This window comes from Dendropsophus ebraccatus, chromosome 4 (genome assembly GCF_027789765.1).
Source record: "Dendropsophus ebraccatus isolate aDenEbr1 chromosome 4, aDenEbr1.pat, whole genome shotgun sequence".
In the NCBI taxonomy this organism is placed as follows: Eukaryota; Metazoa; Chordata; class Amphibia; order Anura; family Hylidae; genus Dendropsophus; species Dendropsophus ebraccatus.
Window position 1 is genome coordinate 129,344,691 of NC_091457.1, and position 15,386 is coordinate 129,360,076.

The 15,386-nt window shown below is 39.1% G+C and overlaps 1 protein-coding gene across 1 annotated transcript in view; it reads left to right on the top strand.

The window, feature by feature from the left end:
* The window catches only part of ERC2 (ELKS/RAB6-interacting/CAST family member 2), a 667,987-nt gene that overhangs the window by 194,828 nt on the left and 457,773 nt on the right, over positions 1-15,386 (top strand). Inside the window, exons 8-9 of the mRNA XM_069967012.1 lie at positions 25-165; positions 2,295-2,435. Of these exons, the coding sequence (XP_069823113.1) occupies positions 25-165; positions 2,295-2,435 (282 nt within the window). The remainder of the gene's footprint in view (positions 1-24; positions 166-2,294; positions 2,436-15,386) is intronic.

Consider the following 15,386-nt stretch of genomic DNA (forward strand, 5'->3'; position numbering starts at 1 on the left):
TTTATTGCTTACTTTCTCCTTTAGGAGAGAATAATAGAACGTTTAAAAGAACAAAGAGAGCGAGATGACCGAGAAAGACTAGAAGAGATCGAAAATTACAAGAAGGAGAACAAAGACTTAAAAGAAAAAGTGAATAGTTTGCAGGCAGAGTTGACAGAAAAAGAGGTGGGTTGCCACTTGGTGGATTATCAGGTTATCAGTGCTATTATATTATCAGGTTATCAGTGCTATAATTATATCAGGTTATCAGTGCTATAATATTATCAGGTTATCAGTGCTATAATATTATCAGGTTATCAGTGCTATAATTATATCAGGTTATCAGTGCTATAATATTATCAGGTTATCAGTGCTATTATATTATCAGGTTATCAGTGCTATTATATTAGGTTATCAGTGCTATAATATTATCAGGTTATCAGTGCTATTATATTATCAGGTTATCAGTGCTATAATTATATCAGGTTATCAGTGCTATAATATTATCAGGTTATCAGTGCTATTATATTAGGTTATCAGTGCTATTATATTATCAGGTTATCAGTGCTATTATATTATCAGGTTATCAGTGCTATAATTATATCAGGTTATCAGTGCTATAATATTATCAGGTTATCAGGGCTATTATATTATCAGGTTATCAGTGCTATAATTATATCAGGTTATCAGTGCTATAATATTATCAGGTTATCAGTGCTATAATATTGGGGTGTAGAAAATTGGCACAGTAATGTCTTTGTATCCCCAATACAATTGCAGGTCTCGACCATCTTTTTTATATCCCTGCATTGTGCCATTCCTTTAGTTAATCCTACTTGTAATATATGAATAAGTGGGCAAATGGCGATTACTGTTCTCCTTGTTAATAGGTTACATTGAGTAATAACAGAGGAATGGTACAATGCAGAGTTCTACGAGTTCTACAAGATTCTTTACAACTGATGTTTTATGAGAAATTCAACTATCCACCTTGGCTGATCTTGCAATGCATGCAGGATTGGCATCAGCACAGGGCTTACCCTGGCAGGTGCCGGGGCCCCAGCACTTTCAGGGGCCCAGAGAGGGAGAGGGGCCCGAGGTTCTGATGTTCAGCCCCCTTCACTGTAGTGCAGGGTGAGCGCTGAACATAAGAAGAGAGAGAAGGAATAGGACCTGCCAGCATCCTGCAGAGAGGGATGAAGGACCTGATCACATGATTGGAAGGTCCTCAACCTAATGACAGTGTGGAGATTGACCGGGCAGAGAGGAAGAGGTAGAAGACTGAGCTGTAAGTGCTGTGTGTATGTGTGTATGTATGTATGTATGTCAGTCAATAATGTGTGTGTCAGTTAGTAATGTGTGTCAGTTAGTAATGTGTGTGTCAGTCAGTAGTGTGTGTGTGTCAGTCAGTAATGTGTGTGTCTGTGTCAGTCAGTAATGTGTGTGTGTCAGTCAGTAATGTGTGTGTGTCAGTCAGTAATGTGTGTTTCAGTCAGTAATATGTGTGTCAGTCAGTAATGTGTGTGTGTGTCAGTCAGTAATGTGTGTGTCAGTTGTGTTTGTAAGTAATGAGTGTGTCAGTCAGTAATGTGTGTTTAGTCAATGATGTGTGTGTCAGTCAGTGAGTAATGTGTGTAAGTAATGTGTGTCAGTAAGTAGTGTGTGTTAGTCATTAAGTAAGTGTGTTAGTCGTGTGTGTGTCAGTAAGGTTTTTGAGTATGTTAGTGGTGTCTCAAATGATTGTGCATAGTGGATGGATGGATGAGGAGCCCCTTTTGCTCTGTCACCCAAGGGCCCACAAAAACCTGGAGCCGGCCCTGAATGCATGTATGCATCAACACTCATCCTTGGGCTACTGTGCATCTTAACTGGGCCAGGTGCTTATAGCCTGGTCTAGTGAATGTATGTAGTAAGCAGCAATGCTTGTATATATACAGCATCACCACTCACCTACAGACCACTCTGCATGACGTACAGTGGTGAGCAGTGATTCATGTATGCATTGCCAGTCATGTACAATTTTTATAGATTACAGCCTGTACCTGAATGTTGTGCTGCTATGCACTTGTTGGTGCTGGATACATCTGAAAATGGGAATGAACCTCTATATCAGACAAAACCTTTATAAAAGGTATAGAGCTGGCACATGCCTGATGACCAGTGAAGAACTGTAGAACCTTCAGCTGTTGATCTGTGAGGAGGGGGTAGAAAGTCAGACCTCAACCAATCTGATATTGACAATCTATCCTAGGCCCATCAATACTTTAATCCTGGAAAACCACCTTAATTGAAGGAATTATCCTTTCTCTCTACAGACCAGTTTAATTGATTTGAAAGAGCACGCGTCTACTCTGGCTTCTTCAGGAATGAAGCGAGACTCCAAACTGAAATCCCTTGAAATGGCCATCGAACAGAAGAAAGAGGAATGTAGTAAGTTGGAAGCCCAGTTGAAAAAGGTACGTAGGAGGACTATGTGTGTAGCACAAGGTGACATATACTACCACCGTTCTGGAAATTCTCAGATGGTTCAGTCAGGAATGACGGCCTCTACCACATTCTGCAAAGCTGTAGCTGCATCAAAGCTTTCTTTGAACTCAGTGAAACAACAGTCTTGTCAGTCGTGGTGATTGGAGCTTGGGAATAGTAAAACAATAGTCTATCACATAAGTTGTATATATACCGCACTTTTTTTGGGCCAGAGAGGGTGATGACACTTATCTGAACCCAACCAGATTGTAATTACAAATCAAAGTCTTTGTGGTCTTTTCAGGATTGAATTTTGTCATCACTTTGCCAAACTCAGCGTTTGGATGAATTCACTTAAACTAATCAAAAAATCTCGATTGCTACAATTGTTATTATAGTGCAAACAAAGCTGTTGTGTGGTGCAGACAGATGCTTTCCACAAAGCTCATAGAAGAACAGGTACTGTGTGATCATAAAAATCTGTAAAAAAAAAATCCACTATTGCAGGATTTGCAGATTTACAATAAAATAAAGTGTAGTAAAAAAAATAAATAAAAAAAAACACACCACGCTGCATCCCATGTCTCAACCCCTTGAATTAGGCTGAGCGGCAATAAGGCTTCCTGCCTCTTTCTCGATAGATGATGTTAGGGGAGAGAAGGATCAGTCCTGTTGGGATTGAACTTTCCTTTATTTATTTTTTTTTAGCCGTTACCACAAGAGTCTGGTAGTGGATTTTCTCTTCCCATTAAAATACAAGGACGGAGTCATTTTACAACTGTGGGATAGGGGTTGGGGACTAACATATTGCATGGGCGATTTGGTCCAGTGACTGATTAGTGACTAAAGCCATAAATCGGGTATTTGTCTTGGGGAAAGGAAACATTTGGGTTGGATAGTAAGGGTAATTTGCATAGATATTCACACGATCCTCCCCAGAGGAGTATGGGATACTACATTGTATAGAATCACCAGTGTCTCTATGGCCAGTAAAAAATAAATAAGGGAGAGAGGGCACCCCTGATAAGTGCCCTTTTCTGGGGAAAAAGGACAGCAGGGCAAAGGAGGCAGAAGCAATAAATAAGAGTAACCCAATTAAAAAGTTGGTGCCTGAACCGAACAGATGGCTAATAGAAAAGACATTCAATAAAGTCAAAACTGGACATGACCAAGGCCCAATAAGTTCCATAGTCTAGTAGATATAGTAGAATTTCAGGAAAGGCCAAAAATTGTCCGTGTGCAAAACATTTTAGTGTGATTAAAATAAAAAGAAAGTCACACTCGCCTCCTCCTCCAGACTGACATAATCTGTTTCCCTTCTCCTCTCTTCTTCTTTCTGCTTCCATAGTAGAGTCACCATAGTAGAGCACTTCCCCACAGCCAATCACTGGCTGACATGGAACACTGCTGTGGCCAAAGAGTGGCTGAGCAGGCAGTTCCTGCTGACTGGAGAAAGAAGATACTAGGGAAGGGGGACCAATGATGGAGCTATGGGGGATCAGGGTAAATGAGTGGGGCAATTTTCTTCATTTATTTTTCACCCCAGCTATATATATATAAATATATAATATTTTATGTACCTGGATAACCCTTATAAGGCAGCAAATATCCAACCTATTAGAGAACACTGCTAAGTGAACAAAACTCTGCAAACATAGAATTTAGAAAAAGTGTTTCCTGGGGAATGTTCTAAGCTTAGCCCTGTTGGAGTTACCACTTGGACTTGCCTGTGAAATCACCTCAATTCTAGTAATGACATTCATTAATTACAACGTTGTTTGCTTAGTTAGTCGCCAGCTCTTCACTCCTGTAACATATGGGGCAAACAGACCATATAAACTTGTAGCATCATTAATTTTCACTGCATATTTGTAGGTCACTACAATACAGAGTTTAATGTGGAACACTTTCCATCCCCTACAGTACATACCATTAACCTCCCAACTGATAAATTGCTCTGAATAACCCCAACTAAGTAAATGGGAGAGAGAGAGAAGCTCTGCCGGGGTTAACTATTTTAAATACACATACAATTAGTCTCATACAATTAAATAAATGTACATTTTTTGTGGGACAAAAAAATATGGTTTCTTCAGTCGTATTGCTAAGGGAAATGCTTCACTAATTCTGAGGGGGAAAGGTAAAACTAACCTCTGTCCATTCCCTTACCAGATTTGGATCATTTAATTCAATAGAGTTTAAGGCTATGTTTTTATTGAATGGCCGTCATTTAACGGCAAAAAAACCCACCAGCTGTTATTTGTATACTAATGGCCGTTGTTATAAAATAGCAGCTGTTATCTGTTGTTAAATGACGGCTGTTCAATGAAAACGGCAATCATTTTGATGGTGTGTGAACATTACCTAAATGAGTTGTCAACAACTAGAAAAAAGTAAGATTATTTTCTAGAAATAGCGCCACCGACAGCTAAGCACCATATCTGGTATTGCCCTCTGCTATCCCCACTATGGCCACTTTACAGCTAATGGCTATGTTCACACAACAAAGAGACAACAGCTGTTGTTTGGCACTTAAAAAAAAAATTCAGTTTTATTGAGTGTCAAACAACGGCTATTGTTGCATTGAAAATTGTATTGAAATCATTGTACAATGGCCAGAAATAATTGACATGTCAATTATTTCAACAGCCATAACAAACAACGGCCGTTATTCAATACATTGTGTGAATAATAGCCTTTGTTTGCATTGACTTCAATGCAACACATTTCACTAAAATGTACGTCGTGTGAACATAGCCACATGTTGTATTTTAAATGGGTAAAAAAAAAAAATATTAAAATGTTTTTCTTTGTATCCTACTGTCAAGGGGTTGACTGGATTTAGAAAATTTAATGCAATCCTCAGGATAGGTCATCAGTATTAGATTAGTGGGGTCAAATTTGCAGTACCCACACTAATCAAATGAATCAAGTGAATGTGGCAAAGCTGTAGAACCTTGCACATCATTTATGAAAGGTACAGTTACATATTTCAATATATGCAATATATGTAGTAAAGCGTGGTTACTCATCACTTGCTCTGTATTTATTGTTTGTATCTTCATATAATACAGCTCCTCCTTAGAAGAACCAATACTTGTAGTTTTGCATGTTCTGAGAATGTGAATTTTGACATCGTCTGTAAGTGTTTTAGTACAGGCTCTAAAAACGCTCATGGCCGATGTCAAAATTCACATTCTCAGAACGCCCAGACACACCACAGCTCCCGCGGACGTTTCGGAGAATAGCTCCTCCTTCATCATGCGCCTTCTTTCTCCTGTAAGCGGGAACTGCCTGCTCAGCCTCTGACTGGCTACAGCAGTGAAGGAGGAGCCATTCTCCGAAATGTCTGCAGAAGCTGTGGTGTGTCTGGGCGTTTTCAGAATGTGAATTTTGATATTGGCTGTGAGTGTTTTTAAAGCCGGTACTGCAAAGAATAAAGAAATCTTTGTATTCAAACTGAGGGATGCAAGCATTGGTTCTTCTAAGGGGGAGCTGTAATATATGAAGATACCAACAATAATTATAGAGCAAGTGGTGAGTTACAACGTTTTACCACAAATATTATATACATAATGGACTTTTGGGTGGACAAAGTGGCATCCTAAGTATGTGAACATATAACGGAAGGCTAAGTGCGAATTATTAGTGTACTTTGAAAGAGTTACATAGTTAGTATGGTTGGAAAAAGACACATGTCCATCACGTTCAAGCAAGGAGGGGGTGGATAAAGGGAAGGGGGTGGGTGATGGGTAGATTCTATACATATACATTAATGTTATTTTGATCGAAGAACTTGTCTAAGCCTGTAGTGAAGTGAAAGCTAGTACAAACACATGTAAACAATAAAGGGGCCGCAGTGCACGACTCGTGCATCACAACCTCTTTAGATGGTGGATTTGCGAGGACGCAGAGAGTCGGACCCCCACTGATCTAATATTGATGGCTCATGCTGATTATAGGTCATCATGTTTCAAAATCCAGACCACCCGTGGTGAAGCTGATGCTCTACATTATGCCTATTGAAGGACTGTGACAGATACAGGCATCCTTTTTTTAAATGTTCCTAAAATTCCTGTGTCCTGTCCTGCCCTCTTTAGCCCTGCATTAGGCATAATTCTATCAGTTTTTCCTGGACTGTATCTCTTAATTGCTATAACCTTCTTTTCAGGTGTTGCAACATTCTCACGTAATCCACCGCAGGGGTTGGGTGCTAAAAACTTCTTCTAATGGAGATGAGAATAGATCGTCATACTGTATACAATCCCAATAGGCCTCCTCCCTTGACTGTTCCTTCTGTGACCCCCAGCAATACGCTTTTTGCAGAATGAATGACATGTATTTAACAATGATGCTTAATTAATCTTTTTATTATTACTATCTTTGAAAGTGGCTTGATAAATGGCTGTCCTCACTAAAAGCACTTCTGGTGATTCATTGCTCAAGTCCAGCACTTAATGTATCATCAGAAGTGGACAGCCTACTTGATTTCATGGGTTATTTAACTCGAGAAAGGGAAAGTAACAGTAAACCGTACATTTCAGCTTCTAACCATTCTCTTGTAGCGGCCAAGGTAAACAGGCGGACGTCCCTTGTGACTCTCTCGCTTTCACCGTGGAATGTTAAGGAACTTACATTGCTTCGTATTTATGACAAGTTCTTTCTGCAGACACGCTCAGATTGTCCGGTTAATGCTGTTTTTCCTAAATCTTTCCTTCTTTTTTTCCCCTTTGTGTGTGCGTCAACCATTCCCGTCTCCCTTAACGTAGCAAGCTGAGCAGTTGTTCAATCAGATGTACAATCCTGTAAGTGACTATCTCTAAGAAACACAACACAGCATGCAACCTTCATCGACATAGAGCTGCGCACATCTTGTCTCGTAGCATCCCTCCGGCCGCACACACATGCTCCGGCTCTGCCTGCATCATATCTTGTGTATCAGTGTTGGGAACCGTTCATATGGTAGTTTCTGCTTTTTGGTAGTGCCGCAATATGCATGAAAGGGGGCGAATGGGTTAACTTCATTTAATACCATGCAGGATCCTTCAGCCTTCTAATGGCGTAAGTGTACGCTGAGAATTTATGTATTATTAAATTATAATAATGACCTGTTAAGTCCAGATGGTTTTAGAGTTGAAATCAATATGTATAATTTTTGTCCTTAAAGTAATTATTTCAGAACTAACTCTCTCTTTCGGAAAGTGTAGTTGTGATTAAGCCTCCATAGAGTGGGATGTATTATTCTGCTTTGCTTACTCTATAACAACATATTCAGGAGATCAGTAGCTTTACTGGCATAAATAAATATATAAAGAAATAGATGTTGTTTAAAGGGGGGTGACATTGACCTTAGTAGCAGGAAGGAGATAGGTTAGCCTTGGACATTTTTAATCTATCTAAGGGGTCATTCACAAATGTTATAGTAATGAGAGTCCAATTACTGGAAACCACCATGATCAGAAGAGTTGAAAACCCAGTCCCCATTCCCATGCCCTGGAGCTTAAATTAAGTCCATCACCCCTTGACCCCCTACTGAGCTTGTGTGAGCATTGGATAGATATCAATAGAAGTGTCCAGAACATACCTTTGTTGCCTTCAGAATATTCTATCAGTTTCTTCACTCGATTAGAATGCAGTATATCCTGCTGTCGGAAGGTCGAGCAACTATGGATAAGACCATGCTGCGTCGGTTCAGTACATAAGGCCTTTTTGTATCAGTACGGGGCTTGTGCAGGGAATCAACCCAGCATGGCCGTAATGGCAGGAGTGACTGCACACTGATCAGGTGAGGAGACATCATGGCAGGTACCCTGCAAATGGGAATTGTCACTGTAAAATCTTTTGACATTTTATAGAGACATGCCAAACTTTTTCATTGCTTCAAAAAAATTTCAATATTCCACCAACAATTTAATGCACTAAACAGTATTCGAAAAACCAAGTGCTAGTCCAGGCTATACATTATCCAATAGATGCAAAAATAGGAACTAGTAATATCAAACTTCACCCAAGTGCAAGGATGCTGAGATTCGGTCTTTGCATAGTGTTTCGGGGTCAACCCCTCTTTAAGCACTTGAGAAAGGGGTTCACCCTGAAACTTTGCGCCTACTGTACATCACCTCCGTCCTGTTAGTGGAGGTTGAGAGCCTCTAAGGATGACCAGATTTGCAGAGCGCTGCTGCCATAGAGTGAAGACCGGATTTCTTTGTCCTTGCGCTTGGGTGAAGTTTGTTATGATTTCTCTGTGATTCGCTGGATATGTGAATTTTTTTCAAGACGATACAAATTTATTGCTGGAAAAGCAGTGTACGTGTCCTATTTTGTATCTATTGAAACCTTTTCATTGGTCAGGGCCTAAGTATTTAATCCATAAAGCTAGCTGGGAGAAGAGAACACTAATCATGTTCTCTCCTAGCTCTGTGCAACCTAACTGAGACACGTAGTAAAGTAGGATGGCCAGCACTCAAATGATGTGGTGGTGATGTGGTGGATAGGTCCAGCAGCAGGTAAATAGAAGAGCCCCGCACTCACCAAGTTGATTTTGCTCATTTATTTTAGCACCGCATGCATCAAACATTCAGTAAGAACACGTTTCGGTCAAGCAAGGCCATGCTTGTCCAAGATCCGTCCTTACTGTACTGTACTCTTCTGTTTACATAACTAAGACAGACTCCTAATGTAGGTCTAATTCAGATGCAAAGAGGCTTCCATATTACGCTAGTGTGAATCTGGCCTAATACTGGATTGATCCAAACATTTCAAATATTTATCAGGTATAGAACAGAGGATAGAACTATATATATATATATATATATATATATATATATATATATACTGTATAGTTTGAGTTAAAAGACTTACTCCTGCAGAGAGATACAAAATCCATTGCATGATCTAACCCCTCCAATTACCATAAAGTACATGATTCAGTACGATGTATCTTCCTTTCCTACAGGAAAGTTGTCATTTGTGAATATCTGCCCCCGGCCCTCTTCCATACTATGAACAAAAACTCTCCAAGAGCAAGGAGACACAAGGCAGCCATGTGCCCGGCCACTCTCCGCATACTCTAAGCCCTGATCAGGAAGCAATGAGACTAATTCCCCGTACTGAATAGTGACTGCATTGTCCTGGCCTTTCACCCTATAAAAAGATATATTATTTCCTGTCTATTGTGTGTAATGAACAGTACTTTGCCCTTGGGTTGAGACCTTGATAACACATCTGTTTGCCCGCTGGCATTTTAGTCAGCATTACCACAGGTTTTGCTATGTCCTGTCAGCAGATGCCATTGGTTGGCTCACCAGGCCAAGTTCAGGTTAATGACATGCACGGCACTGCTTGTCTCTGCTCAGTCACTACTTTTCCTGGGCTGACATGGTTTTCTATAATTAAAATAAGCAGTTGCTTAGCTTTAATCATTGTCTGACTAACATGTGGTTTTTACAATAAAACCCCCAAGGACAGCTCTGCCAATTACAATTGCCCAAATTGCCGTCCTCATTTTTGCCCGTGCAATGCATAAACGTCCCTCTGTTGCATTTTGCAATATTTTTCTCATCACCGAGGCTCCAGTTTGACCCATCCATTGTTCTCATCTGCTTTTAGCTTTATTAACTCCAGTTCCTTTTTTTTTTCTTTTTAAATCACAAACAACCTGTATCTGATGAGCCACAAACTCTGTGTCTAGGCTTCCCTTCATGTTGTGAGAACTTGCAGCACGACTTAATGTTACAGAACACAACCAATGTTTTCCAGCTGACGCACAAACACAAAGCGATGCACAATCTCTTACAAGTATGTCGGAGATCAGATGTACTCGGTGTGTCTCCACCAGGGAAACAGAATTTAATTTTGCTTTGCTTCACAGCACAGCGAGTCTCCCCATTCAGTGTCTGCTTTCTGCAGATTGCTTTGCACAGCACGGCCCTAGGGGTTGTGTTCTGAGCCAGAACTTACTGTGAAACAGAGCGAGGAAAACTGGTTCCCATCCTTTGTAAGAGTACAGTACTTGGGGGTACAAACCGTATTAGGTCTTGATCTCCTGGAGCCAGCTGAGAATAGTCTTCTTTACGGCGCTTTAGTTGCACAATGCAGACCTGCTTGATGTTCATCCACTAATGGTTCCAAACAAGTGGGAGATCTTTTGTAAAGAATAGGTTGGAAATAAGCTATTCTGGATACAGGGATTTCATGCAGTTTTTGAAATTCTAGTTATTTCACCACCTACAAAGTGATCGCATATCAGAAAGCTTGTGGGAAAAAAAAAAAAAAAAAATCAGGATAGAAATGATTGAACCTTGACCTTAGAGGATACTATTATAACTAATACGAAATCTACAGTGTGTGCTACCATTTAGTGTTGCTATGTGTATTGCATAATTCCATAACAGCAATCATTCTATAGGCTTCCTTATAATACAGCATGTCATACAATAGACCACAATTATATAGGGATACCTTTTCTTTGATGGGGTTAATACGGTTACTATAGCTTTGGCAGACTGGAACCACGGAGAATTGAAATGCTGAAGGATCCTACACGGTATAATGTGCACGCTCATTTTATTTTTTTGTTTAATTTACCATAATATATTGTTTTAGAATGTGTGTGGAAGTGGAAATATGTTGTATATGTTTTGTTCTGGACTGTTTCACGTTCTGTAAATTTGGCTTTTGAAAGTAATTAAGAAAGGAAATTCTTGCCGGGAAATGTTATAACAGTTGATACCCATTGACAGATATTTATAATTTGGTTGTTTGTCAGGAGAGGACTACATAGAGGTCCTCAGGAAAACTAGTGCAGACAAGAACTGGAGAGATTGGCCATTGAGACCTAGAAGAAATGACACAAAATGACATGTATAGTATGGTCAGTTTTAGGGTAGCCATAGACTTTCAATACATGTCAAATGAACATTTATTTGTCCAACAGCTACCCTTCTGGTCTTCCCGCATACATGAACATTGGCATGGCCAAACATCCATGGGTTCTCAGTGTAGTGAGTAGAGTCTCATATCTCTCTGACAATAAAGTTGTTGAAATCCAAGAGGCCGCTATATACTTTGAACAGTTTGCAATCTGACTTTTGTCTAAAATGTATAGACACCTTTATGGGTAACACATCTTGTTTTTGTGTAGTTTTTATCTATGCCCAAAAAAGATTCCAACACCCCTTAATCCTCATCAGAAATACTGAAAATTCATTCAGAATCCAGGCAGAAAAACCTCTTTGTAAATCTAGAGATGCATGGGGGGGCAGCATGTGTCCACAGACTTCACTGAGTGTTGTACAACAGATCCATACAATTGAGATACTTAAAGGGTATGGAACTGTGTATGGTCTCTCCGTAATCGTCTAACTGCAGATCACTTCAGATTGTAGCAGAACCAATGAAACTATAGCATATTCATAGATTACATGGCTATATATATATATATATATATATATATATATATGACCTAGTTTGATTTTAAACCACATTTACACTTTACGCACCATGTACGGGCACAGATCAGCACCATTTGTTCTAGTTTGTGCCCAGTGCTCAGTTTCCATATCACTAGTTACACAAGGCATCCTCTCTCCATTAGCTTATTCCACAAATACATTTTCTAATTTCTACACAATGTGAGCTTGTCACAGCTTGTTACAACATCTCAGCTGTTTCCGTATGAAACCTCCAGTAAAGGCTCTTATTATGGATGAGATCTCTAGGATTTATTTGTAGTCTCGGACTGTCAAGATCCCTTGTTTTTATTTATTTAGTGCAGAAAGTTTAGTATCCTGTAAAATTAACATCCAGATTGTACATCTGCCAGTTGTATCTCTCCTGTCTCCCATGGATATAAAAACATATTTCCTTTAAGGATTTAGGTTGCCAAACAAATGATAAAATGTTGGTGCTTGCAGAGTTCTCTCAGAGTTTTTTTTACTAGGTAAATTAGGATGAATGACAGGGTATAAAAGGGAAATAAACTTATTTTCTCAGTATTTTTTTTTTTTACAGAATGTTATCAACACTCAACAAAAAGAAAACAATAACAGTTAGTTCTGCATAAATTAAACACAGAAAGAGACATTTATAAATGTTGAGGTATCCACTGACAGAAAACACATCATCCTTAGTCTTTAAAGGCTTGGCCTCGAAATTCTTGTTTAATGCCCCAGTGCCTGGACATTAAAAAAAAGTAATTTTCATTGTCTTAACGAAACATGCCGTAACATTTTGTGTCTGCAGTGGTCATGCAGATCTGTTAGATCTGTTATTCTCCATAGTAACAGACTACAAACAAACTTTGTGTAGTCCGATCCTATAATTACACTTCTGACCTCCTCTCACCTTTGTCCCTCTTAGTGTGGAAAAAAAATTAGTATGACTGCAGGATCAGAATTATTTTATATGTTACCCTGGAGATTTATAGGACATAGGAGTGGGTTACTCATTCTAGAAACATTGGAGTATAAAAATACTTATGAAGGTGGACATAGCAATTTTTTTCTCCTTTTGTTTAAAATTCTGATTAGGCTGAGTTCCTGCCAACATTGTCTTTTCTGTTCTTATGCTCTATCATTGGAGTAAAACAATGACAAAAACTGCTCTGGTGGATCCATTAAACCCAAGGAGGGTTTTAATGGCAGTTTTCTTTACTCCACACTCTTCACTGGTTGTCTCCCTGCTGTCTACTTTTCCATAATGTGTATCTTCCTTCCCTCTTAGTCCTATGTACTGTTCATGGAGTGTCTTTCCTGATCTATCGGGATGGGATTAGATCCTTTTCTTGGCTCTTAATAAATGGTTTAGGAACAGAGTGGTGATACAGTCATGTGTATGAACCCTTAGATGTTAGGGGGATAACATTCTACACTTTACAACAACAACAAAAAAATGACTACAAAAGCCGAGACCACCCAGATGGTGAGCTAATAGCCAGTTTCTGTACAGTTAATTGGTGAACCATGAAGTTCTCCAACATGAGAGTCATTCTTTACAGACCAGATCACTGCTCTGGGTAGTGGGACCTTCTTTTTTAGTGGGACCTTCACCAATCACTAGACCTTAGGTATAATATCCCTTGCAATGAACAGAGCATAGTGTACATGCATGATCAGGGCTCCGTTTGTGCTTCTGAATATAGCCAATCATTGAGCTTGGTAATGCTCGGAAGCCCCATAGAAACAAGGAAGAGCATTGGCCAAAAAACCCATCATTACGAGGATAGTTTTCTCCCCAAGTCTAAGGTCGGGACGTCCTCAACATTAAGACCCCTGAAAATCAGCTTTTTTTAGCCTCTGTTCTATTGATATGGTAATATCTTCTGAATTATCTTTGACTTTTCCTCAATTAATGGGAAAACCTAATTCAGTTGTAGAAATGACATTCACTTGCATTAGAGACTGTCTTTAGATATTGTATTGTGAAATCCCACATAGAGAATTAAAGGGGTACTCTGGGAATTCATTTTTTAAATGACATCTTCAGGTCACTCTGGCAGCTTTTTCCAAGATGGAGGACCCCTAAGGAAGCATGGTAGATAAGTATAGGTTGATTGTATTTTCTGTGCAGCCACAACAGTATATAAGAAACCTAAATGCCTGGAGTACCCCTTTAGGAACAGGAACTAGAATTTAATAAGGGATGATGAAGAAATTGAAGTCCCTGTGCTTGTTCTTCCATGTACCATAAGGATGATAGTATCTTATTTTAATTTTAAGGAATCCATAAAAGGCCTGTAGTATGATGCAGGGTACAGCAGCTCCGTATTCCCACAGCCACCATCTCTACCTTATATCAGACAGTCATTTCAGTATAATATAATGAAGACTCATAATATCTGATTAACTATGTGTAATGATGTTTCTTCTGATAAATATTTTTGTTTTATTTTTATTGCAAAGAATTCAAACCTTCTGACCGCAGTTTTGGTATTTTTTTCTTCTTTTTACTTTGTTTTAGTTTATTTTGCATTGCATGTGGTTTACTGGCATTTTAGATTAGTCATTGCTTGCTCTTGCCTTGTTCTCTCTTCTGCCTGCTCTTTATGAAGACACCTGTGGGGCGTAATGAGAAGCAGGGGGTATCATTTCTTTGTGGTTATGTGAGTACACAATGGGCGAAAAATTTCGTCATGCCTTCCTATATCTTCATTTCATTCAATCATTTCCTCTTTGACGCATGACCTGTCTCTTTCGTGATATGCCTGTTCTGCCATGTTTTTTGTGCAGTGTTTGCTGTGGGTTACTTATGTGTCATATGTCCTGTGGTATAAGAGATGTTGGTTTAATATATAATATATATAGTAATAGGGCTAAAAATATTGGTTATTAGAGGTGTAACTTGAAACTCCTGGGCCCAAAGGCATAAGATGTAATTTGCCCCCATATTATGTGCCATTTTTATTATTAGTGTCTTTACCAATGAGGTAAAAGGGAATTTGGGCCTCACCCAATGGCCAGGGTTTGATGGGACTGCCACCTCTGTATACCCTGTAGCTAGGCCCCTGTATATCATGTTTAGTAATTTTTGATTGGTAATTTCCATCCACATTTAGAATACCTCTGGTTGCTTTAAAGAAACTGACTACAAGATGTTGACATACATATCAGCTAATCTTAAGCTGCTTTTACACGGAACGATTATCATTCCAATTTTCGCTGTAACAATCACATTTGAGCGATAATTGTTCCGTGTAAACACAGGAAGCGATCAAGCGACCAGCGAAAAATCTTTCATTTTGATCTTTCAACATATTTACAAATCATCGTTCATCATTCGCTAAAAATTCGCAGATCGCTTTGTGTAAATAGTCTTTCAAAGATTCCCCCTATGTAAAAACGATCGCAGTAACAATTTTTCTTATGAATTTTCTTATGATTTTTCTAACGATTTATTCATCTAAACGCTGATTGTTATAAAAACCGAATCGTTGCTTAAAAATA